Source organism: Athene noctua, chromosome 1 (genome assembly GCF_965140245.1).
Source record: "Athene noctua chromosome 1, bAthNoc1.hap1.1, whole genome shotgun sequence".
Lineage (NCBI taxonomy): Eukaryota > Metazoa > Chordata > Aves > Strigiformes > Strigidae > Athene > Athene noctua.
Genome location: NC_134037.1, coordinates 144,963,600 through 144,991,081, shown reverse-complemented (window position 1 = coordinate 144,991,081; position 27,482 = coordinate 144,963,600). Strand labels below are relative to the sequence as shown.

The 27,482-nt window shown below is 39.2% G+C and overlaps 1 protein-coding gene across 1 annotated transcript in view; it reads right to left on the bottom strand.

Annotated features, from left to right (window-relative positions):
• Window positions 1-27,482, bottom strand: part of EPHA3 (EPH receptor A3) — a 237,180-nt gene that overhangs the window by 55,249 nt on the left and 154,449 nt on the right. The window contains exons 4-7 of the mRNA XM_074900579.1: window positions 27,102-27,257; window positions 26,290-26,625; window positions 6,685-6,809; window positions 1,335-1,386 (exon numbers count right to left, since the gene is read on the bottom strand). Coding sequence (XP_074756680.1) covers window positions 1,335-1,386; window positions 6,685-6,809; window positions 26,290-26,625; window positions 27,102-27,257 — 669 coding nt within the window. The remainder of the gene's footprint in view (window positions 1-1,334; window positions 1,387-6,684; window positions 6,810-26,289; window positions 26,626-27,101; window positions 27,258-27,482) is intronic.

Below are 27,482 nucleotides of genomic sequence, written 5' to 3'. Positions count from 1 at the left end.
TCTTGTTCCTGCTTTTGGGAAGAGAAATTATCAGATTAAAACCACACCCTAAAAAACCAGAAACAATAGGTGGTTGGTACAAAATTATTACAAATGACCTGGAGAGCACCAGCGTATTTTTTTAATATTTATAGCCCGACGAATGCTTGTACAGCATTTCAATCAGCTGAAAATTTTTTTATTAGCAAGAAATCTAAATCATTAGAGCTTCTATGGCCCTATGCTGTAAAGCAAATACTAGACATGTTGTGTACATGACATTTCATTAAATGGCTTTGCATCATTCAGTCCATAGTCTGCAATAAAACATGAAAATGAAGATTAAACTGTTATTGAAAAAGCATAAAACAGATTTGCCTACTGCACTGAACTGGAAGTTGTAACAGGCCAACAGACATATTAGGGCCCTGCAGAGCTATTGCAGGATGCAGTTTTTACTGCCTCGCATTTTACAAGACAGTGTTTAGCTTTATAACAGTCAGAAGAGAAACTCCACTCAGGCTCCACACCTCCGCTCTGAGAACAGGCGAATGTAACGGGTGTTCTACTATGCTATAAAAACTATGAGATTGATGGGTCCATCCTCATTTGGGCAAAACTCCACTGAACTTGCTTCAGAATGAGTCTTGGGCTTTAGTAGACAGGAAGGAAATGTGTGTTTTCTCCTTATTGCTTTTTGCTAAAGAGCAAGGCGTGTGTCCAGTACAGATGATGCGCTCACAACTACACTCTGCTTAGTAGTCACATTTTTCTGACGTAATGACTTTTTATATAAAATAAGAAATGGACCATTTTGTAATTTAGTAGGTTTGGATACACTTCATCCTGTGTAAAAAGTTAATTCTGACACTTCTGATGTCTCAGTCCCACTGTAAGCACACAGTCTAAAAATTTAAGCATGCATTTGGAGACCAAGGTATGCTTATTTTACTAAAGCCATCCTGTACCAAAAGAGCATTTTTAGTTTCCTAAAAATGGCAGCTTGAACTACCTCAGAAAAAATCTTGGACAGCAGCCACACATGTGGGGAACTATGAGAATCAGAGTTGTTTAGGTTCCCAACCATGAACTTTTTTATTCTGGGATTTCATATGCTGCCCTTTGAACGGTCTGAAACACACTAAAACCATCGAGTTTTCCCTGGTTGAAAGCAGAAACTGAGTTAAATTAACGTATCTTGGATGCAAACAATCTCACCTAATTCCCACTACTTTTCATGGCATTGCATTAAATTGTAAGGGACTGACATTTTAAATTTGACAATTCTAGAGTGCTGATGCACAAGTACAGAGGTTGGAAAATACTCAACACACCCATTGTCAAAGCCATCTCACCTTCATGTGAAAAGACTAGAGCTGGTTTAGTGTGTTTGCTCTTCAGTGCTGTCTAGAGTAAGAAAGTTACATTTATTCTAATAGGTGGTCATCAGAAAATGTTCACTTCGGTGCTACAGAAGCCTCACTAACCTGTTCTTACCAGTCTTTGATAGAGAGACAAAAAGAAATATTTACACCATAGCTGTGTAATTGCCAAAATCTCCAGATAATATTCAACATTATGCACATGAGTAATCACAGTGAAAGAAGAAAGGGAAAATAAAAAAAAACAAACCAAAAAAACCTCAGAAAAGGCAGCAAGGCAGCTAAGCTTGTGCCTAAAGGTTACCATCCAGAACCAAAACCTCAGACAGGGTGAGCTGGATGTAGCCTTCAAAGAATGACTATAAAAATGTTTACCATAGCCCATTTTCTTGGCACTAAAAAAAAAAAGGAAACCAGGAAATCAGCACTAGACCTCATAGTTTTCAGATACTTCTGTGAAAAAGTTTTCTGTTATAAATTCAGGGATAAAATTTCAGGAAGACATTCTAAGGAGCTAACAGGTTCGCATAAATTTATTTATTTTTAAACTAACAAAGGCCTAGTATTATAATTTGCAGACTTTCCTTATCTCATTGTTCAGCTGAATGTAGGCAACTATTTTAATTTCAAAGACATAATAATCTTGTCTTTAAAGTATAAAATCTTTTGTGTATGCTATGACTGGACATTAATTTTGATCTCACTTCAGGCTGCTTTTATGAAATGCAAACATTTCCTTCTTGTGCAGATACATATGTGCAAGTGAAAATATAGTCATGTCCCTGTCTGCTAATAATCCACAATGGAACTTTGAAAATAAATGTTTTAAACAATGGTATGGAGGATGTCATGGTATCTTAGTTTATGGTAAGCTTTTTATACATGTATTTTTAAAGTCATATTTTATGTTACACTCGTAATCAAATCAGTGAAACACCACATAAAAGCCCAAGTTTATCTTTCTTAGGGATGAAGTAAAATTTCACAGATACAACACTATAGCTGCCATAAGCAGAAGGAATATACAAAAAGGAGAGTCAGTCTTTGCCAGGCAGAATTTAATCGAACACGTTGTTTGATGATAAATTTGAACTTGGACGCACAAAGCATATTCTCCCTGAATATTTCTGCATAGTTTACCAGACATAGTCTTTACTGGGAAGCAAATCCCAGTACTGTTAGTGTCTCATTTGGAAATGACATTTTGTAATTTTAAATTATGTTTTACGAAAGACATATTTGGGATACATTAAAATTTATAGTGGCAGTACTACCGAGAGTGAACGGTATGTCCTTTTTCAGATAAGCACAGTTAAGTGTTTATATTATGAACATTTTCTCCATCAGCTGCACGTAGACTTCAGAAGCCAAAACCAGACTACACGTCTTTGGGAGGAACCCACAGTCTCGATAACAATACTGTTTCTCCTTACTGCCAGGTGTGAACTGCTTGTTGATAAGACAGTTCCTATAAACCTTGTGGAGTATACACGACCTACCTACTCTCAAAGCCAGAATAATAAAAGTTTAAAAGCAACTAAGTGCATTTGCATATAATTTACTTTTTCAGCCTCAGAAAGAGCACAGACTAGATATTATTATTTATTTGTTGGCTTTACCCAGTCTACTGAGCACACAGTTTCAATGATGGCAGAGGCAAATCTATTTTATTAATGTGAGGCTGCAACAAAATTTCACTCATGGCTTGCAGCAGATTTCACCTTAATAAAGTGTGTGGGATTTAGTTATCATAATTGTAAGACATATTAAATCAAGCAATTAATAGTTTATGTGTGGTATTTAGGAGACGTCTTTTTTTTTTTTTTTTTTTCATGACAAGATACTCCTTCCAGAGAATTATTGATTATTATATCGTAATTATGTGAAAGGACAAGGAGGAAAGAAAGTATCTGCTTGTGCAATGAAAGCAACTGACTTGTTATACCTGCACTTTGACAGCTGAGACAGTTAAAATCCAGTACAGCATTACATGGATGGACTAAACTGGGGTGTCATTTGGTACCATTAACTTAACATAAAAAGTTATGCCCTACCATAAAATAAATGCTCAGAAGTTCCATACAGTATACCTCTGAAAGAGGATTTTCTTTTTAACTGTTTTGAATAAATAGTAACTGGGGCCTCAGAATCAGGTCCTATAGATTTTTACAGAAAATACAATTCCATTCCAAACAGTGAGTCTGAAAAACTGTCACATTCAGTTCATAATGTTATGCATTAAAACCACATAGGTTCATTCAAAAAAGTTAAAACATTTTCCTAAAACTGTAGCTCCTAATTTCCCTAGAAACATCACAAAAGCTCTTATTCTCTCTTGGTTACACAAGCAAAATCACTGGTGAAAAAAAAAAAAAAAAAGGTTAATTAATTATCCTTGCAGAAAATAACTATTTCCACATACTTCATGACAATAATGCAAAAACTACATGATATCATAATTTAGATACAGGACATTATATTTTCATTCAAAATATATTCTGACATGCTGAATATCAGTAACACGCACTTGCCCATAAATATCACGTGTTCTTTGAAATTTAAAAACAACTTAAAAAAAACCCCAAACTATTTGCATGGACAAGGCTTACGACAAAATTGGGCTGACCTGTATTACTCTATGAATGTTGTATTTATTAATTTCTAAGAGGTTACAAAAAGTATGACAAGTAAAAACAAGCAGGAGGGAAAAGAATGGATCTACATAAATCATCTACCAGCAATCAGGTACAAGTTGTCAGGAGAAATACCCAGACTGCTAACTGTGAAGGGTTTATTTCCTAGCAGATGCCACTTAACAGCAGTGGGTTTTTTCATGAGCACAACCAAAATGATTTCTGAAGCAGAAAATCAAATGGACTGGACCAGCCTGAAAAAGAAATCTCTCTTTTCAAGATGGAGGGATGGGGACTGCTTAGAGGTCTCAGACTGAAAAGCAGCATCTCCCAAAGGTGTTTGGAAAAGAAATGAAGAATAACAGTCCAGCATGGGCTACTCCGACCTCAGGTACGTTTAACTTGTACAGAGTAGTAGTTTTCAAGCTTTTTCAGTTTGCAGATCTGAAAAGGGCAATGGATTTATGACTCCTGACAACAGATTTGCTTTTCTTAGTTACGTTTCATAAACCCTGAGGAATAGGCTTCAGACTCCCCAGGGGGGTGGAGACTACACATTAAAAACACTGGTGTCAGTTGCTTTTTAAAAACCCTTTGCTCTAAATGGTCTGATTCCTATTGTCAAGCCGTTGGCTCTTTGGTTTAAGAAAGCTGATTGGTGCATATGAACTCTCGATCACAGACTTCAAAGGAAAGAAACACATGTGCAAGATCAACCTCATAAGATTTGTTGTCTTATGAAGCTGTCTTATGACAACCAGTTGCTCCATAAGACTGGATATACTTGGGAATAGCAGCTGCATGCTCAGTCTGTGCATACAACAGTATGGGAAGGTGACAATTTTCTTGACTAAAGCAAGCCAACTTCAGTGTAGAACGATGATCACAACACTGCAGAAAAAACACAAATAAAACTTCTCGGTCGTTCAATTAAAATGAACTAAGTGCACACAAGGGGAAAAAATTCTCTCCCTTCGGAGCAACTATAACCTGAGACATCACTTTAATGCCATGATGTGCAACACACCCGTGTGTTCCATCCAGCACCCCACGGTACTTGTGCAGAGCTGCCCAGGCAAGGACTTCCACCTGGGGAGGATGGAGGTGGACCCAAGTCAGGGCTGCCACAGCTCTTCGAAAACAAAGGTATGGCCAAATGGCACCAAGATCAGCCAGATAGGTCTCAAATGAAGCACAAGTTAATCATGCAGATAAATAACCTGGCCTGTGCAAAACAGGCTGAAGTTCTGGCATATTTCAGGCATAGGCTCTCTGTGAACTAAATAGTTCTTCCAAGCAGCACCTATTTTCTTTTCTTTTAAAAAATTGGAAACAAGAGAGCCTAAATAATTCCTGTGTCCCTTTGGTGCTGAGGATGTACAAATAAAGACAATCTGATGTATGATCTGGTTCTCTTTTACTTCTCAAGCCCAGAATCTGGACTTGTTCCTGTCCTCATTGAAATAAAAGAAAAATACAAAAGTGAGGGTCTATTGGCTACTGTGCTATAAGGTGAGACTGAACTGAAATGTTTAGGAAGCTTTATTTTTCCCCTTTTATCAGTAGTATTACATATGTTCAGATTTTTACCAATGTCTTTGAAGGTTCAACTGCTCACCATAAAAACCCCACTCAAAGCCAGATAACATATTAATCTGGGAGAAATCCTTTCAAATTACAGCCTTCCTATCCCCATTCTTTGCCTGGAGATTAGGCATAGACTATCAGTACCACGCTGTCCCACTAGTAAGCTCCATGAGAAAACTTTCGAAAGATTAGCTGAATACCCATGGAGTCTTTTTAACAGCAGTTTCTAAGTGGATATTGGCACCACACCTTCCCTGTTACGTATGAAATACAAGCCTGATTTCTAGATATGAACAGCATTAGTAAATGCTAAATTAAATCATTATATCTGACTTTTTTCCAAAGTTTGTCAACTTCAATAGCAATATATTCCATCAAAAGCTCTCTCTGACAAATCTACAAACGGCTAATACTGCTCTTTACAGTCTTTACCACAATTTATGATCTTTTCAATTTTATGAGTAAGATTTACTACAAAAACCCCATTCTGCTATGAAGATTTATTTTTTTTTTCCTAAATACATATCTATATACAATGTAGAAATCAACAGCTGTAAATACAAAAAAAGTCAATATAAAGCAGAACCTATGTAATGGCACATTTTCTTTGCTTTGTAGTTATTTACATAAAATTTATGAAAATTTCAGTTATTCATGAAAAGGGGGAACTGTCATAGTGCAAACCAGTCACTGAAAGTATTGCTCATCTCTTTTCCAAATCATTTTTGTGTAAAAGACGCTTGCACCACAGGGAAGCACCAACACATGGATGCTGACAAATAAATGTATGAACACTGACAGCATAACAGAACTGAGTATGTAAACTGTACTCAAGAAAAAAAAATTATTACAGCTTGTCTGCATTATTTTCTATATTTGTTCTTATGTGTTTGGGGATGAACTTGGTAGACAATGCAACTGAGCAATTTCACTTGATATTTTCATGTTGTTCTCCTTACCAAAAATTGAACAGTTTCAACACTTGGTGTATTTGAGGCAGTGAGTGAACAGGAGTGTCTCTAGATACTTAACATCGGCAAGATGCAATAATTTCATTACAGTATTACCAGCATAAAACCCTCCCCTTCAATCTTTCTTCCCACCTTTTCATAGTATTTGACCTCGTAGTCCAAGATGATCCCATTTGGATGTTCGGGTTCCTGCCAAGACAGAGACACGCTGTTCCTGGATGTCCTGTCTTTCCTTATGACTGTGATAGGGGATGGAGCTGTAACGGGGATGGGGGTAGGAGAGAAGAGAGAAAAGCAATCTGAGTTTATCTCTGTTCCAATCCTTGGCAAAGAGTATTGTTTCCATTTAAGAGACTCATGAGCAAAGGTCTGGACTTGTATCAACATTCAGCAGCTGGATTATAGTCCTAGTACACGTGCTTTAAAGCACACTGGCCTCAAGGAAAATGAACTGAGATTTTGTTAGACTGGCGGACTAGTGGCAAGACAGCAGATGGTTTCGATCTGCTACTACAGTGTAAGCAATGAAATACATTTGATATACTAAAATAGAGAACAAAATAACAGTACTACCTATTTTTTATAATGCTGAAGTATTATCATTACCAGATTCTGCAGAACTCCAATAACATTTTCATATGCAAGTGTAAAATGGTGCTGGGATGCATTACGTACAAGGAGCTAATGGTATCCATGGCTAGTGATACAGAATATGGCTTCTTTTACAACATTATTTGGTAAGCTCTCCAGATACAAATTGCTCCCATATACACTTTCCCTTTACCACAAATGAAATTTGAAGAAAAAAATCTAAAACTGCAAAATTACCTCATTTCTGATCTGTATTAATCAGAGTTAGGCACAACTATTGATTTCATGCCACAGACACACCCACCACCCAAAACTTGGAAGCACTATCAATGTTACATGAAAAAATCATAATTACCTAAGACTCCTGAACATCATTTCAGCTTTAGACCACCCAGCTCTACCCGCTGTTCCAAGATTGGACCTAGGTTTCCTGGACTCATTGAAGGCTATGCAATTTTTTTAAATTATTTTTTCTGTTTCTTTTGGGTTGGCTTCCCACTCCAAATGCTTCTGTTCCATGGCTTTGGAGAAAATTCATCGGACAGCTTACAGATCACACATTAAAGGTTATAACTGTCATTTTTAGAAAAATCTTTTATCTTAACATGTAAACCACATGTGTTTATAAGTTCAACATTGTGCTGTCCTAATAAAAAGGCTCAAGCGGGTCTAAACAATTTAATTTTAGCTGAATCCAATGAAGGTTTTACTGTTCATATAAAACTAGTTGCACTTTACAGGCATTACATATTTGCATGTATTAGCCAGGGCCCTTTCTGCTTGGGTTTCCATTCCTGCAAGAGAACTTTCAAAAGCCAGGAAAAAGGAAGTTTTAATTAAAATAAATTGTTGAAAATTCATTCAGTGTTTGATTTTGCTAAACTTTCATCAAAACAGATCTTTCAGTCTTGAGTCATAATCTAAATGTTGACATCCTGAGTAGAGCATCTAGAAAGCTACATATACCCGCATAAGCACATATGTATATACACACTTCCACACTTGTTCTGCGTTGAAACACATCCTCTGAGAAGCATTTTCACATATCACATGGTTCACAATAGCTTGCTGAGAAGATAAAAAAGTTGCAAAAATCCTTTTTTTTCTTTTTTTTCTTTTTTCTTTTTTTTTTTTTTTCCCCCAGCAGGAAGAATTTATCTTGAATTCAAATTACTGAAATCAGATTTTGGAGGGTTTTTTTTGTGGTTTTGTGGTGTGTGGTTTTTGGGTTTTTTTCAAAGTAGAATGGGAAAGAGCCTTTCTGTTTTACTCAGACTCACCACATCTATGCTTGCTGAATGGCTGAAAAAAATTTGGGCAAGGTATACAGGACTGGTTTGTAACAAACATCCTTCAGTAATTCCACTTGAATTCCACTCAGGCACAAACCAGTGCTAGAGCCAAAATACAAAGTAGTTAGCTGGCTGGACTGATCTACTGTAGCCAGCTCTATGTTAACTCATATACCCATGCTTGCTGCTTTTATGCTCTTGTAAGTCATTTTTATGTCTTCTTTTTAAGTCAAGCTGTTCATCTTTTTCATATGTGAATAGATTGCCAAGCCCAGTACCACAGCTGGTAACACTTTCCATTAAGGTAACATTAATACAGATTTTATGAATAATTAATATATGATTAACAGAAATGGCTTTTCCCCTAATAAATTATGGTAATTTGTGCTATAACACATTCTCAGGGCAGGCTGAAATAATCTTATATGCTCCAATACAGATGTGCTTTAAAATAGCTTTTTTTCTAACACAGTATTAATTATTTTGAGCTCATTTACACACATCTCTGCAGATGCTACCAGTAACTTTTCTCACAGCAGTTTATTAGAAAAGTGTTTCCTCTGCAGCTATCAATAACATTATAAAACATTCATATACCTTTTCTAATCCCAAGAGTTCCCAAAGCTGTTTAGAAATTATACATCCAAAGTGTCTGGAAAAGACAGCATCCCACCACATGGGCAAATGGAGGGGTGACGGATAATCACAGGGAACACAAAGTTTCAGGTGCTTTAATCCCAGATCTGAGTTCTGCAACACAGCGCTGCCCACCAGGACACTCCAGCAGCTACTGAACCACTGAGCTATGGAAATCATGTATTCCAAATCTGCTTAAATCACCATTTTATCTTAACTATGTGGATTACAAAAGTTACCTAGTTTTAAGGCATTACTCTTCAGCGCATAAAGGAACAGTGTGTTCAGATACTTCGGTCGTCTACTATTTATTCTATTTATTTCTACAGGATAAACCACACTATTTGTGTTCAGAGAGGAAGATATGTATTTATAACTTAGTTTTACTTTTTAATCTTGCTTTTTTTTTTTTTTATCTTGTTAAACTATCTTGTATGCCATCTGAGAATTTTAATTTTGAAGCACATAGGATGTTAAAAATAAAGACTCAACATCTGAGTATAGATTACATAATTTTCCTGCTGTTCCCATCATCTCTGTGTGTTCGCTGTGTCAGGCTTACAGCTCTTTGAAGCACAAGTGAAACTGAACTGTGCTGCTCCTGGGATGATTTCAGCACCGGCACCCTCCTTCTGCAAAACATGGAGGAGAAAGGAGCAAGGATAAATCTTGAAGTGAGCATCCTGACAGCCAGCCTTGCCGAAGCCCTGCAGATGGGGGCAGGGAAAGGAGCCAGGATCCTGTGCCTGGAGGGACTGCCATCCTGCACAGCCCCTCACAGCTGCAGCAGCAGCCTGGCTCTCCCCAAACCAGACTCTGCTGTATGCCGAGACACAGAGGTGGCCTGGCTCTTCTGCTCTGCCCGCTGCCCTGCACAACTATTTACTGAAGTGTTTCTTTGCCTATGTCCAGAACTGACACCTCTACTAACACATGGGATCGACTGATTAACAGTTGACCAAGATGAGGTAAAATGGTTTCACCAAGATGAGATAAAATTTAAAAATTACCAGCACGGCACATGGTATAACCTTTCTTTGTTGGTCTGCAAGAAGTTGGACTCCTAAAATTTTAAATCTTAATGCAATCTTTTTTTGTTTTCTGCTATATCTGTTAGGTAGGTTAGAAAAGTGTTGGAAGTCCTTGAACCCTAATTTAAGGCAACATCTTGTTCAGATGACTTCTAAATTTATGCTTATATCTACTGCAAACAATGGATTTACAATACAGTAGGATTAAGTAACCTATAAGTATGTATTGCCTCGCACAGGGACAGTCATACTACAACAGAGGTGCCTTCCTGACCTATGGCCCTAGATCAGGGCTGGGGTGCAGTTGGGAGGAATAACTTGACATTTGTACCACAGAATTAATTTCTAAGCATCACTGGAATACAATGTAATAAATCAAAACTTATAAACTATGTTCTAAATGGTGCCTAAGCAGAAGTCAGCCTTAATTTCCATTTTGTAACACAACTAATCCTCCTTTCTCACCAGAGTAGCTCAGTTACTGTATTTCACTATTTACTCAGAAGAGTCTGAAAATCCAGCAAAGACAGAAACCACAGTTAAAGGCAGTTAACATTGCAAACCATCAAACAATGAAGGCATCACCGTGAGTAGCAAGGCACATAGTATTTATTCTTCTGTAGGATGAAGAGAGAGCCAAGAGCTTCCTGTTTCCTGAAAACCATTAAACTACAATAGGATGAGACTGAATTCAAAATCAGGCTACAAAAAGGAACAGAAGTACTTTGCATTTAGAACAACCATTTTTCATTGCAGTTCCAGGATTCTCCTTTCCTAAATTAAAAGAAAATTAGATTGTACAACAACAGAATGCTAGAACAAATATTTTAAACGTCTTCAGCTCCCACTGACAAAAACAATTTTGTAGCATGGATTAGCAAATAATGACACATAATGAAGCTTTTTAGGATAAATTGAAATTTTCAAAATTATATTAAAGTATCAATAGCAACACAAAGTTAGGTTAAATTAAACATAATTTAGAAAACATGCATTTCAATGTAAAACTTAAGGAGAGTACTTTTGTAGACTAAGAAGTTGAATGAACACTGTTTAGGTGATTTTAGGATAAATGCTGTGGCCTGTATACTTCTATGTATATTCATTTCTATTGGAATTTTGATTAATGTATTAGTACTCTTAACTTCTTCACTGAATAAGAGTTGGGTTTTTTTATGATTAACTTTAGGCTTGTGTGGCCATGCATGAATAGGTTTAGTCTCAACAACCACATGCAGCGCATATAGAGGCATGTTTCTGCATCAGATGGTTACTATTTGTCTGGTACTACAGTCTAACTGGTTTATGACTAGTCTAAGCAGTTAATATGAACATTCAAAACTCCCTAGAGTTACAAGGGGAAATGTACTTTGAGCGCTCAGTGTTGTTAGGTAGCATTTGTGACAACTGGGAATGTGGATGTTGAAAAGGTAACAAACGCAATGATCCAGGGAGCTTAGACTCACAAGTGTAAAAACCTCCTCAGTCATGACTATTAAAGGTGCAAGCAAATAACATGAAGGATCTATCAGAGGCGACAATAAAACTCTGCTCAAATTGATTTCCCAGTGAAACTGACCCCAACAGATCATTTGTTTTCCTCCAGTTTAATAGCAGCTGTATATAAATCTCCTTATTGACTTTTTCCTTATTCCTTGGTTATTGTTTTCATATGTGACTGGCTTACAGATGTATGTATATACTGGAAGAAAATTCCCTGTCCTGTGACAGAGAGAATTCACTATTAACTTTGGGAAGCCATGTGTGTACAACTGCTGAAACATTTAGAGTCCTGTTGTTTCTTGCTTAGGTCTCTAGATCACAAATTAAATTTTAGGGAAGGATTTCATTCTGAAATGGCCATGGCCTGATCACTTCCAGCTTTTGCTTGCAACCAGCTATCAGCATCAGAGTAAAATACTCCAAGCTCGGCTGAAAGATGGTGATCAAGAACATACCTGAGCCAGCAGAACTGGCTGTATTGCCTAAATGGCAATTTCTTCGGCACTGCTGAATAAATGGAAGGCTTGTTGCTTATTCTTTCTTTAGAAAACTGATGTTTTTATTATTTAATCATAATACCATCATCTGATATAATGTATATATTTTCTTTAATGTCTATGATGCCTCTAAGAGTAATGTGGAACAAGAACAGTAAATAAAGGTCATAATCTGAAAATTAAATCTGCAGCCTCTGACAGCAGGATCCACTGGGACCCAAACCCAAATCTTGAAGTCTTAGAGGACCAGTGTTCAAACCACAAAACTATCATACAAGTCAAGGTGAAAATACCAATGTCTGAATGAACAAACTGATCTCTTGCTTGGAGGGAGTCTCTCTAGAAAACTGGAGTCACACCCGCAGAGTCAGGACAACATGAGAGATCTCACCCCAGCAGTAGGTGCCCATGCACGACTCGGTCTGGCACTGCTCATAATGCTGCACATACACATCTCACTCAACGCAACAACAACCCAATGTTTGGGGTTTTGTGAACCTAAGTAATGACTCACAAATCAGTATAACGACATCACATCTCCAGGACATGATCACATCAACATGATGCCTGTATGAACTGCTATGCTTGTCCTTGGATCCTTTACATCTTCAACATCTAGTCTGTGGATTAATATCGAAGGGGTTTATTATGGAAGCCTGCTCACAGAAAGCAGAAGTTGCACTATTTTAAACCTCTGCTTGCATTACTATTTACTTTCTCCATTAAGTGCAGTTAAAGGCACTGCCTCCCTCGTGCAATTGTGCTGAAGCGAGGCTGATCCCACAGGCACATTCCAAGAAGGCTTGGTCAGTGCTCCCCAGGTGCCTCCCAGGAGGCAGGAGGAGGAGGAGGAAACAGTTACGCTTTAACAACACTTTGGAAACCTGCTAAACCCTACACGCTCCTCTTCCAGATACAATTACCCACCTCTTCAGTGTGCATGCAGACACAGTCCTTTGCCCTTTAATCTCCAGGACACGTAGTTAAACTAGCACAGTACCTGTGTTTGTGTTCTTGCATGTTTTCCTTGCACTGAAGCAGGCTCAATATATTTTTATGACTTGGGCTGTAAAATGTCATCTGATTCTGTAACATCATTAGGCGACTGTCAGCCATACGCAACGCACCTTCCCTGTTGCCAGGGACCAGCATTAGGGAGCCCAGGCACCCCAACAGCAAGAGGCCCATGGCAGCATACAGGAGCCTCACAGCCGATCCAGGCTGGATCCTCGTAGAATCCAGTCATCATAAGGAAGTGGGTGAAAAGGTTCCCAATTTCTGGGAGAGTGCTGTCAAGATCCAGGCACTTACACACATCAAATGTGGCAGGAAAGAAATAGGACAAAACTTAAAGAACAAATAGAAGCATACTAACTTTGGATGAAGCAAAGCTGGGGGGGGGGGGAGCTGTGCATGTTTTTTACCAGAAATAGGAGAGTTTTAAAGACTGATTTTTTCATGGCTATTTTAATGGATGACTGCTTGCATTATGGCAGAAGTACCCAAATGCATCTGGAAGCTGGTGGAATCCAGCCTGTGGTCAGAGACTCCAGAACGGCTGCAGGCATTGCACAGGTGCTGTGAAGGAAAGGTGGCAGGGAACTGGAAAGGGGAAAACAAGCAGCTTCAGCAGGAACTGCACTAAAAGGCAGCTGCTTGATTTCTCTCTCAAGTGCGGAGAAAGGCAACCTTCTGGGCAGCAGCTGTCACTGGACAAATGATTATCAGAGCTCATTTCTCACTCTTACAAATAAATTCTAAATTAAAAGCAAACTTCATTAAGTGTTGCACATTAATGTTCTCATTTCTCCCTCTCTTTATTAAAAAAGATAGCAAATGCTTTCCACAGAGCAAACAAAATGTTAGACTAGCTCATATGTTTAACACGTGTGTAATAAATCATGGAAACGCCATGTCCATTTGGGAAGTCTCAGGCTGCACAAGGCACTCGCTTCAGAAACAAAATTATGATGCCATGGCGTTCACAGCTGTTATTTCAGAGAGGAGACAAATGCCATATATGCTTTTATAAGGATTCAGCCCAAAGGTACTTGTAACACAAATGTTATTCTTTCTGTTCTCTTTTTGAGATGGTGATGGTGGGAGCTTTGCAATACTTCATATTTTTCACAGAATGTGTTTAAGACCGTATCAGTTTAAAATAAACATTTTTGCTTTGCCTTTCCTACCCCATTGTTACATTACTTTATAGGATATTAAAGCCTCAGGCTTCCTGGTGTGAAGTTTTCAGAAAGAAAAATTTATTCGCTATGCACGTAACGTCAACTGTCAGGTGATGAGTAGCCTTTCTCTTTCTGTGAAAGTCTAGTTATTACCTACCTCAATCAGAGAAATCACCTTCATAATTTAAGAAGTATACTTAAGAACCATCTCTATTATAGAAATGCCAGTATCCAAAACTGGAGAATACAACTGACCTCAAATAAGTAATTTATGATAAAAGTATTTCTCTCCTTTTAAGCAATCACCAAGCACTCCTGAACCGGTCTATCAGTAAGTTCCAGCAATCTTTTCATCCTGCTCAGAACACTGTGAATGGAAACAGTATTTCTCAAACTTCTTGTCCTGTCATTCTTTGGTAGTTTCACAGATGGCTTTCTACCAACTGCTTTTGCAAAGGTTAACCAGGACAGAAGAATGTCTGATGGAACAGACTTAAAAGTTGATCACATATCCTTCCACTTTCTTTCAGATTTTGGGGTGACTTAACTTTTATTTTTGTTTGGATCTAAAGAGTTTCTTTACATATAGAAGCATAGTTTACTGGAAAGAATGTTAGAAAGAAAACTGTTTTGTATGTATTTTGCTGTAGAATTAGACAGTCCAAGAAAAGCAAAAAGAAGCAAAGAAATACAAAATATTTGAGGGATTTCTGGTGTCAAGCTTACAAATTCTGAGGACACTCCCTTCACAACACCGTGAAGTTGGTACAAATGAGAAGCAAATCCTTTAATTTTCAGAACAAATTCTACTGGCCTCACGAGCAGGATGACACATCCTCAGTTTCAGATCAGCTTATGTATTTGGAGTGAGTAAAACCAAAGGTTCATGTATATGAAGACTGTGACATGCAGGGGCATATAACTTTGAAACTATAATTTCGGTTTATATTAAAGTGCTTCTAAAAATAATTACTACATTAGCAATTCCAATTGACAGGAATTGTCCCCAAACACAAAGAAACAAGTAACATTTTTTCCCAGCTGTCCCAAGCCTGCAAATTGTCTAGACAAAATAACTTCAAGAAGCAAGGGAAGTTGATAGCTTTGTTTATGATGAAGAGGAAATCAGACTATTTCCCTCAGTGATTACTGAGGTTGCTAGCACAGATAAGGGAAAGTGAGCCAGAAGTCTAAGGACTATTATTTAATTGAGTGCTAAGCATCCGGTTTACCTACATTTCTTTCTTTTTATTATTTTACCAAATCAAGATCACAGAATCACAGAATTGTCTGGGTTGGAAAAGACCTTGAAGATCATCCAGTCCAACCATTAGCCTCACACTGACAGTTCCCAACTACACCAGATCCCTCAGCGCTATGTCGACCTGACTCTTAAACACCTCCATGGATGGGGACTCCACCACCTCCCTAGGCAGCCCATTCCAATGCCCAACAACCCCTTCTGGAAAGAAATGCTTCCTAACATCCAGTCTAAACCTTCCCTGTCACAACTAGAGGCCATCACATCTTGTCCTATCGCTTGTTACTTGGTTCAAGAGACTCATCCCCAGCTCTCTGCAACCTCCTTTCAGGTAGCTGTAGAGGGCGATGAGGTCTCCCCTCAGCCTCCTCTTCTCCAGACTAAACACCCCCAGTTCCCTCAGCCGCTCCTCCTACGACCTGTGCTCCAGACCCTGCACCAGCTCCGTTGCCCTTCTCTGGACACACTCGAGTCATTCAATGTCCTTTTTGTAGTGAGGGGCCCAAAACTGAACACAGGAATCGAGGTGCGGCCTCACCAGCGCCAAGTACAGGGGTGAGATCCCTTCCCTGTCCCCGCTGGCCACGCTATTGCTGACACAAGCCAGGATGCCATTGGCCTTCTTGGCCACCTGGGCACACTGCTGGCTCCTGTTTATCCGTCTGTCAATCAACACCCCCAGGTCCCTCTCTGACTGGCAGCTCTCCAGCCACTCCTCCCCAAGCCTGTAGCGCTGCTGGGGGTTGTTGTGGCCCAAGGGCAGCCCCCGGCATTTGCCCTTATTGAAACTCCTCCAGTTGGGCTCAGCCCATGGCTCCAGCCTGTCCAGGTCTCTCTGCAGAGCCTCCCTACCTCGAGCAGATCAACGCTCCCACCCAACTGGGTGTCATCTGCAAACTGACTGAGGGTGCACTCGATTCCCTCCTCCAGATCATCAATAAAGATGTTAAACAGAAGTGGCCCCAAGATAAGATATTAAATGAGAATATAAGAATATAAAAGAAGAATATAGGATATTAAATGAGAATCCACATGTAGCTTCATGTTAAAGACTGAAAGAGAATTAGTAGAGAAAACCATTATCCACTGACTGCTGAATACAACTTTACTATGACCTCCGGAAAAGGTAGCTAAAAGCGTTGAAATTGAAACATTGGCTGAGCCACAAACTTCACCTGCGAACTTTCTCTAAGGTCATGAGCATTCACGTGAGGACTGTGTGTGCACAGAGAGACCAATGTATGTCACAGACTTTGAAGCCTCAGCAGAGCTTCCTTGACGTTCAGGGAAAAAGGGATCAAAGGCTTTGCAGGCAGAACGTCTCTAGCTAATAAAAGGCTATGCATGGAGTGACATTGTTAAAACACTTCCCTTTTATATCCCTAAAGGAGGAGTTTTATTGAGTTAAAATAATCCTTGAATAGCCTCTGGGCCAAACTGTAAAACACATTTGAAAAGCGTAAAATTTTTATTTATGCCAGGAATGTTTGAAACTCAAAAGATAAATGTCATTCAAAAAACCAAGCATGTCCTAGGTATTCAGTACATAATGGGGCACAGCTGTAATAACAGTCAATGAACCAGAGACTCCCTACATCATGTCATTAGCTCACTTTTAATAAGTCTATCTTCTTGTCCTTTTTATAAGGACCATAGGGAAAGAAAGAAATATATCATGCACCAAACATCTGTGGCTTTCTCAAATTGTCTCTCTCAGTAGATAGATCTACTTAAGGGACCTGTCTTGGGATATAGATTGTAAAGTGCACACAACTGTTCCTAAATATGGATTTTATTTAAACAGGGAGCATCACACATCATTTGTGAGTTGCTGAAGACAGTAAAGTCTAGCTTAACAGAATAATGGCTGAACACATAAATAGCATCCCCATTCCTGCAAGTAATCAAAGACACGTATTGAAATAAAGCTTGGTGCTCAACTTGGTGCTGAATTTATTCCCTTGAAACCACAGGTTTCAGTCAAATAAAATTCTAGTTCTGAGGAGGTTTTAACAACTTTTCCTGGGAGAAAGTGAGTCTTTGCTTGCTTACAATGGCATTATGGCATTGAAAAATTTACTGATTCTTGCTCCATTTTAAATGTTTATCCCCCAACTTGAAACTAAAGGATGGCTTGAAATTTTCAATCTGCAAATGACCCATGCAGATCAAGCTATTAGAAACCAGCTATGGTTTTTGACTCTTTAAGACTCTCCTCCCAATAATCCCAATTTCTGTACCTATTAGGCAGTTTCATTATGAAGCTTTTTTGAACAATATTCATCCTGGCCCCTTGCAAAAACTCTGTAGTGCCTTATCCTTACCTTCTCCTTAAACAAAACTGCTAGATTTGACAGCTAATACATTTAAGAAAGAGACAGAAAGAGGTATAAAAATTAATTTGATTTGGTGTAACAGACTGGGCTGTATGCTTATACCTGAAGAAAATATCTGGTTGATGTGTTTTTTTATCACACTGTTATTCATTAATCCAGAAAAAAAAAAAAAAAAAAAAAAAAGAGAGAGAGAGAAAAATGGATTACTGAGTCATGTTCCAGACCTGACACTGCCACATGGAAGTGTACATGCACAGCTACTATTGTAATCATCTCTTTTCCTACACCTTTTCATGCATGGGTTAAACGATTAAGCAAGAAGCTTAAATGGCCTATATGAATAGTTCTGCTTTGTGGGTTTTAGAAATACAAAAGATAAAAGGCGGAGACTGCTGATAATCAGACGACTGGTCTTCTAGGGAAGCCTGAGATGATATAGGGTGTATCTGGGGTTTTGTTATTCTTTATATTATAACTGTGTGTGGATGCCTCAGTTTGGATCCAGAGGTGGTTATTTTCTTTAAGCTTCCTAAATGGAAAGAACTATACAGAGAAAGGAATCAACATTTTACAAATGCACAACTGAATCATGTGGGGACCAAAACTCAGGTTTAGGCACTTCTAAGCACTTAATTGAGGAGCATAATCACTTTCCACAGTTACTAGGAAAAGACGGATCTCTAGATAGAATTTACCCACAAAAAGCCTCCTGTGTTTCCTTTGCATTTCTTTCTACATCAGGTAAGTAGAGATTCCTATTTATACTCCAATTTTATTTAACTGCTTTGCAAATATTTGAATCCTGTATGGATTGTACGGAAGAGCTGGGTTGAACTGAGGGCAGAGTTTGAGGGGGTCTCTTGTTACCACATGTCCCCTTTGTTCCTCTCCTGTTGCCAGGATATGTGACAGCACAAAACTCTCTGGAATCGATTTAGTACTGACACTGGCTTATCGTAGCTGAACTCAATTGCTACCACCATTCACAGCTGCACTGTTGAGACCTTGGTTTACAAGGCCTTAAGTCCTTAAGAACTAATCAAACATAAAACTAAAACTTAAAGCCATTACACTGTACTCTTTTAGTGATTAAAAGAAAACAGTTTACTTTATTATCAAGCAGGCATGTAGTAAAGACCTGAGGTTTAAAAAAAAAAAAAGAAAAGAAAATATTTGGACATCAGCACAGGTGTATATTGAATACAGAAAATGTAATTCTTTTCACCAAACTTTGTTGCTAATAATTATTTTGCTGGAACTCTGGACACTGAATCATATCAGAATTAATAGAAGGGGTAAGAGCTCAGAAATATGCACATACAAAGTTGGGATTTGGAGACAGAATATTCAGTCTGACATGGAGTAACCTGCTCTATTCAGGAAAATGCTGTTGCACAAAGAGGGTCACAGACAACCCCTTGTGCCCACCTACCCTGTACAGGGTTTTGATTTGCTCATTCTCTTTGCTCTGCCATTGTGGACCCTCTGGTCTAACCTAGACAACTGAATTTGCAACCTTACATGGTGACCCAGACCCATTTGAATATGGTACATGGAAATTATAGGTAAAAATGTAGACAAGCTCTCTTGGGATCGCAGTTCATTATCTAGAGCTTACACAGTTCTTACAGCTAGGAAGCCCAAAGACATCTTCAAACGTACATTATCTGTCTCAATAGCAAAACTGTACTAGTGTAGCGTAAACTTGTTATTATATAAAGTAATTTGTCCAGATCAGTTAAAATCCTCAAATAGGCACTCTTCCTTTAGAGTTTCCAATTAATATAACATGAAAAAGTAAGAAAAACTCCTAATTCTTACAGTAACACAAGTGTGGCTATGCAAAGGTTTGCAGCAGTTTAAAAGAAATGCTCATAAGCAGTTTAAAACTGCTTCCCCCCATAATGAGGTATCCTAATATTCACATGGGGAAAACTAGTTAGTGGAAAGTAGGTCTCAGTTTACTCATTGCTGACTCCAAGGGGAATTATCATAGCTGTTTCCTATAGTACCACAGCATACAATAATGCTGTACAATACACAGATGAATAAGACTGGATCCTGCTGTCTCTCTGATGAAAAAGCTTAGGAAGGAGGTGGTAACCCACAGGCAATTTAACTAAATCAAATCTCTCTCTCTAAAGCCATCTAGTCTTGTGGAGATACTCTGTAAAATAAGCCAATCCTACTGCAGTTTTCCATATTCATGTATGTATAAACTTTATGTGCTGTGACAAATGGTAAGAGTTTTGAGGTTATCATTGCTAAATAGCAAAGCAAATAGATACAACAATACTCTTCTTAATTTCTTTGAAGCAGGGATATTGAGGTTTACAACCTCTCTGCACCCATAGGTTTAATCTCTCTCTCCAACTCCGTTAAGTGTATGGGGAGTTTACTCCCCCAGATTTCATTGAGAAGTAGTTGCTACGTGGATGAAAAGGCCAGAGTTAAAAGAGGACAGTAATTACTGAACAGTCCCTTACCTGGTCTCCTTCTAGTTGCCATCATCCTCTTTGCACACAAGCATCATGCATGGATTGAGGAGGGAAGGGGTCTCTGCGGTCCACCCCTCTTCTGAAAGCAGGGTCAGTCAGAGCAGGCTTTCAATACCTCCACAGATGGAGATGCCACAATCTCTTCGGGCTACCTGCTCCAGTGCTCAATCACACTTGGAGTAAAAAAGGTTTTTTCCTACATTTAAACAGAATTTCTTGTATTTCTGTTTGTGATCGTTACCTCTTGCCCTGTCACTAAATACCACTGAGGAGAGCCTGGCTCTGTCTTCTTTACATCCTCCCGTCAGGCCTTGGGTGTAAAAACATACATCAGTGTATGAAAACATACATTGATAAGATCCACCCGAGCATCCTCTACTCCAGGCTGGGCAGTCCCTCCTCTCTCAGCCTCTCCTCATATGACAGATGTTCCCCTTCCTTAATCATCTTAGTGACCCTTCACTGGTCTTGCTTCAGTATATCCATGTCTCTCTTGTACTGAGCGGGGGTCAGTACAAGAGAGCCACACACCACATGTGGCCTCACCAGTGCTGAATGGAGGGGAAGGATCACCTCCCTCAACCTCTTGGTACTGCTCTTCCTACTGCAGTCCCAGATGCATCACGAGGACCTTCAGGTTCTTTTCTGCAAAGCTGCTTTCCAACCAGTCAGCCTTTAACATGTACTTCAACATGGAGTTGGTCGTCCTCAGGTGCAGGATGTATTCAACTACAGGAATGCTAAAACAGTATGCTGGAGGAAAGTTTAAAACATTGAAAATACAGCTATTGAAAATAGCATGCTGGAGGAAGCTCACCAGAATTACACTCTGGAAAGTCAGGAAAATACAAAATCTCTAAGCTTCTTCACAATTCCAAACACCTGAGTGTTGAGGAAGTGTTCTGTATCAATTTTACACATCATCTTATTCAACCCTGGGACACAGACCTAGAATAAGAATTCTTTACGAATGAATTATAACATCTTCTCCATGTAAAATTAGAGCATTTAAAGGTAACAGCCAGTGAATGCTAGTTGCTTCTGACTTAGCTCTTAAGCAGTTACATACCTTTTTATCATTAGGTGTGTGCTTATATCAAATAGACTTATATGCATTGTACTTACACAGACACAACATTTATTTGTTAGATAGGAACCGCAGCCCCCTTCAGGAACATAGCAAGTTTTATTTGTTATTGCTCATTTTGGGACTTCCCCAAGTTTCAACGAGCTGAGGATTCTTTCAGTATTTGTTTTGGTTAACACAATAAATACAGTGAGAACTGTATTTATTAGACATGCCACTATCATATTTTTTGTATGAGTTTATAGTTGCTAGAACGAATAAAAAGCTAAACAAAACTAAGCAGATTTTAGATCAAACAAACAGAACCATTTCTTGTATGGTGAACCTTCTCACCAGATCTGCCTGAAGGAAAGCATGGGGATGGCACTGAGCATGCTGGGATACCAGTGGGATGGCCAAGGCTTCCTAAGACCTACTTGATAGATCAATATCTGCTAATGGTATAGATTTCTGCAAGTTCTGAAAGTTCTCCTTGCCTTGTCTAGATTGCAAAGATCACTGCAGAGAACATGTCTATTTAAAGTGCTGTTAAGTCAGTTAGGTCCTTGGTTAAAATATTAATCTTTTTGCTCAGCATTCCAGAGTCATACCTACAATCTGTATGACACTGTGGGATACCATAAAAGCAGTGATAGGGCAGAAAAACTGTTACTTTCTCATGCAGCAACTGCAAAACGTATTCAACTCGTGTATATCCCTGACGCAATGGCTGTGTTTCACATGGGAAAACCTCCTCCTTCATTTTATGTAAGCTGATTACTCAGTAGTATGATTGTGTTGTCCCTACCAAATCTTAGTCTTCAGTGAATTCCACACCCTGTTTCCATTTAAAACCTCCCTGGGCTCCAGTGTCTCTGCTTGCTACAGTCCAAAGGTAGTAAATGCAGAACCACCCTGACCTGGACTGGATGTCTTTTCCCTTTGGGTTGCTTATAAAGTTCCAAAGAACAGACAACGTTCTGGTCTTTACAGATAAATGCATTTAAAAAAAAAAGCCCATAAACTGTGTTCAGAAAACCCGGTGAACCTAAAATATCTGTGCCCAGACACCTGATCACAGTAGCACCAAGCCAGGCAGCATGGCACGGCTGTCAGCCTCTCTGCGTGGCACATTCACAATTAGCACACCACCTCCAGGGGTACCAAATTCCACACCTTCTCCTGTAGAAGCCAGTGACCCTTTCTAAACGGCGTTGATTGGTGTTACTAGGAGATAACATCTCCATGGTGCAACATACTGACGTGAGGTTAGAGGTTTCTTCAGGCAGCAGCAGAATGTTTCAGTGCAATTTGGAGGCGGCAACTGATGGCATGCATTGCAGTGCAACCAAAGAGGATGATCAGCAAATTAATTAAATAGAAATGTGTGCCCTTTCTCTTTTACTTCCACACCAAAGACAAAAACTTACAGGAATTAGAAATATTGCGGTGTCATACTTGTCTAGCCATATTTTGAAAGAGACCTTTTTTTTTTTTTTTTCAAAGTTGTCTGCTCATTAACCTTCGCTGGAAGGGAAGGAAAACAAAGTGCAATAAGAACACAGAAAAACTCAGGTCAGAGAGTTGGAAGAAAAAAACCCAATCCATTCTCTGAAATGGTTATGAATTTCCCTCAATTCAGGGGACTGGATCTTGGCTTTACAACAGTTTTGTACTGTAAAATGTATCATCCTTCTTGCATTCACAGCACCAGCAGAATCAGAGTCTGGATGTTTCAAACCTTACAAGTGACAATAAAATATACCTTTCCCTTACTTCTAGACCAGGTTTTAAAACTCTCCAGGAAAATCTTATTAAAATTGTTAGTTACATACTCTGAAACTCAGTCACTGCAAAGGTATCAACAAATTTTTCAGAGACATATAAGGTGACCCTTTTTGTGTGCATATATCTGTGTATATGTAAATTACAAATATGTGTATGCATGTGTGTATATGATCTGTTTACACAGAAAAATGAAATTGCTGCGCAAACTGACTGACTCCTAACATAACAGCTGGATTTATTTTAACACACTCTGGCAGATCTCCCAATTGCTGCATTACAGAAAATTAGTACTCTGCACATTCTGACCTACTAGGCTGGTGATGGATTCATAGGCAGAAATGCCCATGTGTACAGTGAGAAATATGGAAAGAAACATTTGTTCAATTTTCAGCAGGCCTTTGGAGCTCAGACACCCAGCAAACATAACGCCAGCTGATGCATGTCCTGAACTGAGTTCATATGAAGTAAAGATGTACAATGTCTGATTTTTACCACCAAAAGAACTGACACAAAAATCACATTTTTGTCATTAGAAAATATAAACTACTCTGCAATTCTGCCTCAGGTTCTTGGAAGCTCACATACTTGAAAGCCAGTGTTTGGGGTGGGTGAGGAACATTCTGCAGAACAGCTTTCACTAAGCTGGGATGGGCTATGACAGTGCTTGAAAAAAGCACATGGATACTGAAAATCCAAGATTAAAACTGTAACTTCATCATACCATACCACAGGGTACAGGCCTCTCAACTCAAGGATGGCGGAACTGAAATAGCCTGGATTTAGGAGAGACTAAGGAGTTGGTCCCTGGGCTGTAGGGACCTTCTATACTTCAATCCTCTCTCCAAAACTTGCAGCCTACTGACATCATTCCTTCCACAGGCTGGCCAGGGGCTCTTGCTGTACTGAACTGTATCACCCCATGTGAAACACCATCCACAGAACCACCTTGCAAAGCAATATCCTACTTCCTCAAGTCCAGCAGAGCCCAGTCATTTAACCAAAGCTTCACAGAACTGGCAGATGCCTTTGTTCTTGAAGTAATGCACCTAAAGTCAGACAGCACATGTCCTAGAGTCTTGACTGGCTTTTGGAACCTTGTGCTCTCTTCCTGATCCAGCTCAACAGTGCTTTAATTATTTTTCAAAATGTGCCTCCCCGCCCCAAGTTAAACCCTTAATTATTATGTAATCTAAGATCTTCAGAGTTTCTTCTCCTACCTCCCACCTCATTATGTACGACAGTAGCTAAAAATATGCTTCTGGTGTGTCCCTTTTGTGGTCTAATCAGAAAGTGAATGCAAGAGAAATTGCATTTTTGTAATTATGCTTTAAAAGATTACTTATATACATATTTAAGGCCTAATTTCAGCAATTTACAGAACTTCTAGGGGGATTCTAATATAGTGAACCAACGGCATGATCAAGAGATAGCACAATTAAGCCTGTAGTAACCCACAACACCTAAATGTAGCAAAAATGAACTATGCATAAAAGTAGAAAACAAACAAATTTGCTTAAGCAGCCTGTGCGTTGCATTAAACAAAGTTGCTGTTACCAGAAATGCACTGACTCTGCCGTGTCACAGGAACTGTGTGTTTCAAAGCAAAATCAAAATCCACCTTGCATCACAATGCAATGGCAGCCAGCTCTGGACCCTGGGGAAGCACACTGCGAAACAGGAGGCCTCTGCAGAGAAATACCTTTCACTGATCCTAGACAGGAGCGTCCCCAGGTGATTTCTAACTGCTACGGTGATGAACAGGCTGAAAGGCAATATCGCTTGTATAAAATAACAGAAGAAAAGAGAGCTACTAAACAAAGGTTGTTAAGTCACTGACACAAATCTCAAAAAAATGTAATTGTAACAGTAGCAGATTGTTTGGAATGGGCATAAAATTCAAGTTTCAGAGCTGAAAGCAATGCCTAGATGAGAAAGAGATCACGAGAAGATGTTTCAGTTGGATAGATTAGTCTCTGTCTGCCTACTGCATAGTTAGACAGTCCTCCAGAGCACTTGGAAATGTAGTGACTGCTGTCAGGAAACAGTCTGTTCTCACATTTATATGCCTCCCACTAAAGCTGATCTGTGATCTGAGGAGAAGAGATATATCCTCTATAGTGAAAAACGTTGCAATAGTGTAGCTTACTAGAGAACGTCTACTTAGAATAATGTTAACTTGGTTTGTGCTTTGAGGAAGACAGAAATGTAGGTATTTTGGGGATGGGTGTGGGATACAAGGAGGTGGGAGAACTACAGAAATTTCAGGACCTAGTCTTTTTCTTCACTGGAAAACACTGCTCCTAAAAAAAGGGTACCTAAACAAATGCTAGAGAAGAGCCTAAATTCTTCACATCTTTAAGATAAATGGAACCTTGTCAAATGAGAAGCAAATGGTAGAATAGTGCAGCAGTGACAAAAGCTCGGATCCAACAGTCAGGGCATACTGCTGTGCTCACGCAGGGCCTCAACGACTTTAATAAGTCTCCACAGAAGCGGAGCAGTCCCTTTGTACACTATCATCTACGACACCAGGATCTAATTCAGTATTCAGCTCCACACCCCCATCATGTTGGCAATAATTCAGAGCTGGTGAGACAACTTGTAAAGAGGAAAAAAACCCCCAGTGTTTTAAACCTCTCTAATTTAATGTTAGCTTTTTACGTGTCTAACATCAAAGCATTTTTTCACTTCTATTTAATCAAAATTAATCACTAAGATTACTACAGTAATTTATGTTGGAGATTATTGAAATGAGTGTTTTATTAAATCTGGTTTTATTAATAAAACACATTCTGGCTAAGGAATCATATGAGTCTGCTATTAGAGTGTTAACTGGGAACTGGGAGTTAATCATAACAATCATGCTGCCAAGCCCTTTGACAGCAACACACACTGGGTTTGTTTCTGCTTTTACTTTTACTAACATATTCAAGTCAATTAGTTGTCCTAGCACACAAGCAGTCAGAGTAGCTCCTGTAAAACAGGGAAAGGAAACAAAGGTTACTACAACCTCAGTAGTTTTGAGCAAAGAAAGGGTAAGCAGAAAGAGACTCACCAGCCTGATTAGTTGTGATGCTGACAGCAGCAAACTGTCTGGAAGGTGTACTCAAGTCAGATACCCCGTTGACTGCATCAATCTCAAAAGTGTAATTGGTATGCGCCAAAAGGTCCACTACTGTCACTGTGGTGTTGGTGAGTCCAGCCTGACGGGGTAAGAATCGGACATTGTCGCTGCATGGCTCACACATCTTGATGTTTCCTCCACATTTTTTGCAAATGATGTTGAAAGTGACATCTTTCCGACCTCCAGTGTCAAGAGGCCAGCTCCAGTCCAGGATAACAGACGTCTCATTGATGTTAGAGATAACGTTTCTTGGAGCAGATGGTGGTCCTATAAAAGGAAACAGGAAATCAGAGGGGTGAGATTTTCTGTAGTGCTCTAAGATGGGCTCTAAAAAGGGTGTAAAAATACAAAAGTCAAAAACACAAATAACCAAACTCTCCTAGTTATTTCCTGTAGAGAGTCCTGAAATATTTCATTGGCCTACAGCCCTAGACCATCAAGGACCATGTTTTCTTATAGACAGACAGTACCCTCAGGGTGCAGTTCAGGACTGAGGGCTGAAAATATCAGTAGCAATTTAAAAATCCTAGCTCTCCTTCTCAACTCTGATAGAGAACAAGGAGAAAACGAAAACAGAGACATAAACCCAGCCCACCAATTTTTGGTAGCCTGTCCAACATGTAAGAAGACATGGGAGGCAGTGGATGGCTGACTGCAGTGGGACATGAGAGAAAGCAAGCAAGATGCTAAAATAGAGATGGAGGAGCAAAAATGACAGCCCCGAGCATAATGGTGCTACTCACTGGTGCAAGCCATGGATGGAGGGTCTTTCTCAGAGCGAAAGTAATTCTTTTCACACCTGCAGTTCAGAGATGCATCTTCATAGGTGGAGCTGTGAGGTGGGCATTTGGCACACTTCACATTGCCAGCAGAAGCTTTGTAGAACCCAGGTCGACAAGCTGCAAAATAATAGGAGTATAGTTTTAAATTCCATGGACATCTCCTCAATTTTAACATGTGACTTTGTTACTGCCCTGGGACCTATCCATATGTAGATCATGTTTTGCAGACATTTATGGTCTAAAAATACAGATTTTTCTCATAATGAGAAAGCTAATGGAAATAAAACATCTTGGTAGAATGGAGCTCTTCATGCATCAGCTTGGACTTACATTTAATTCTGC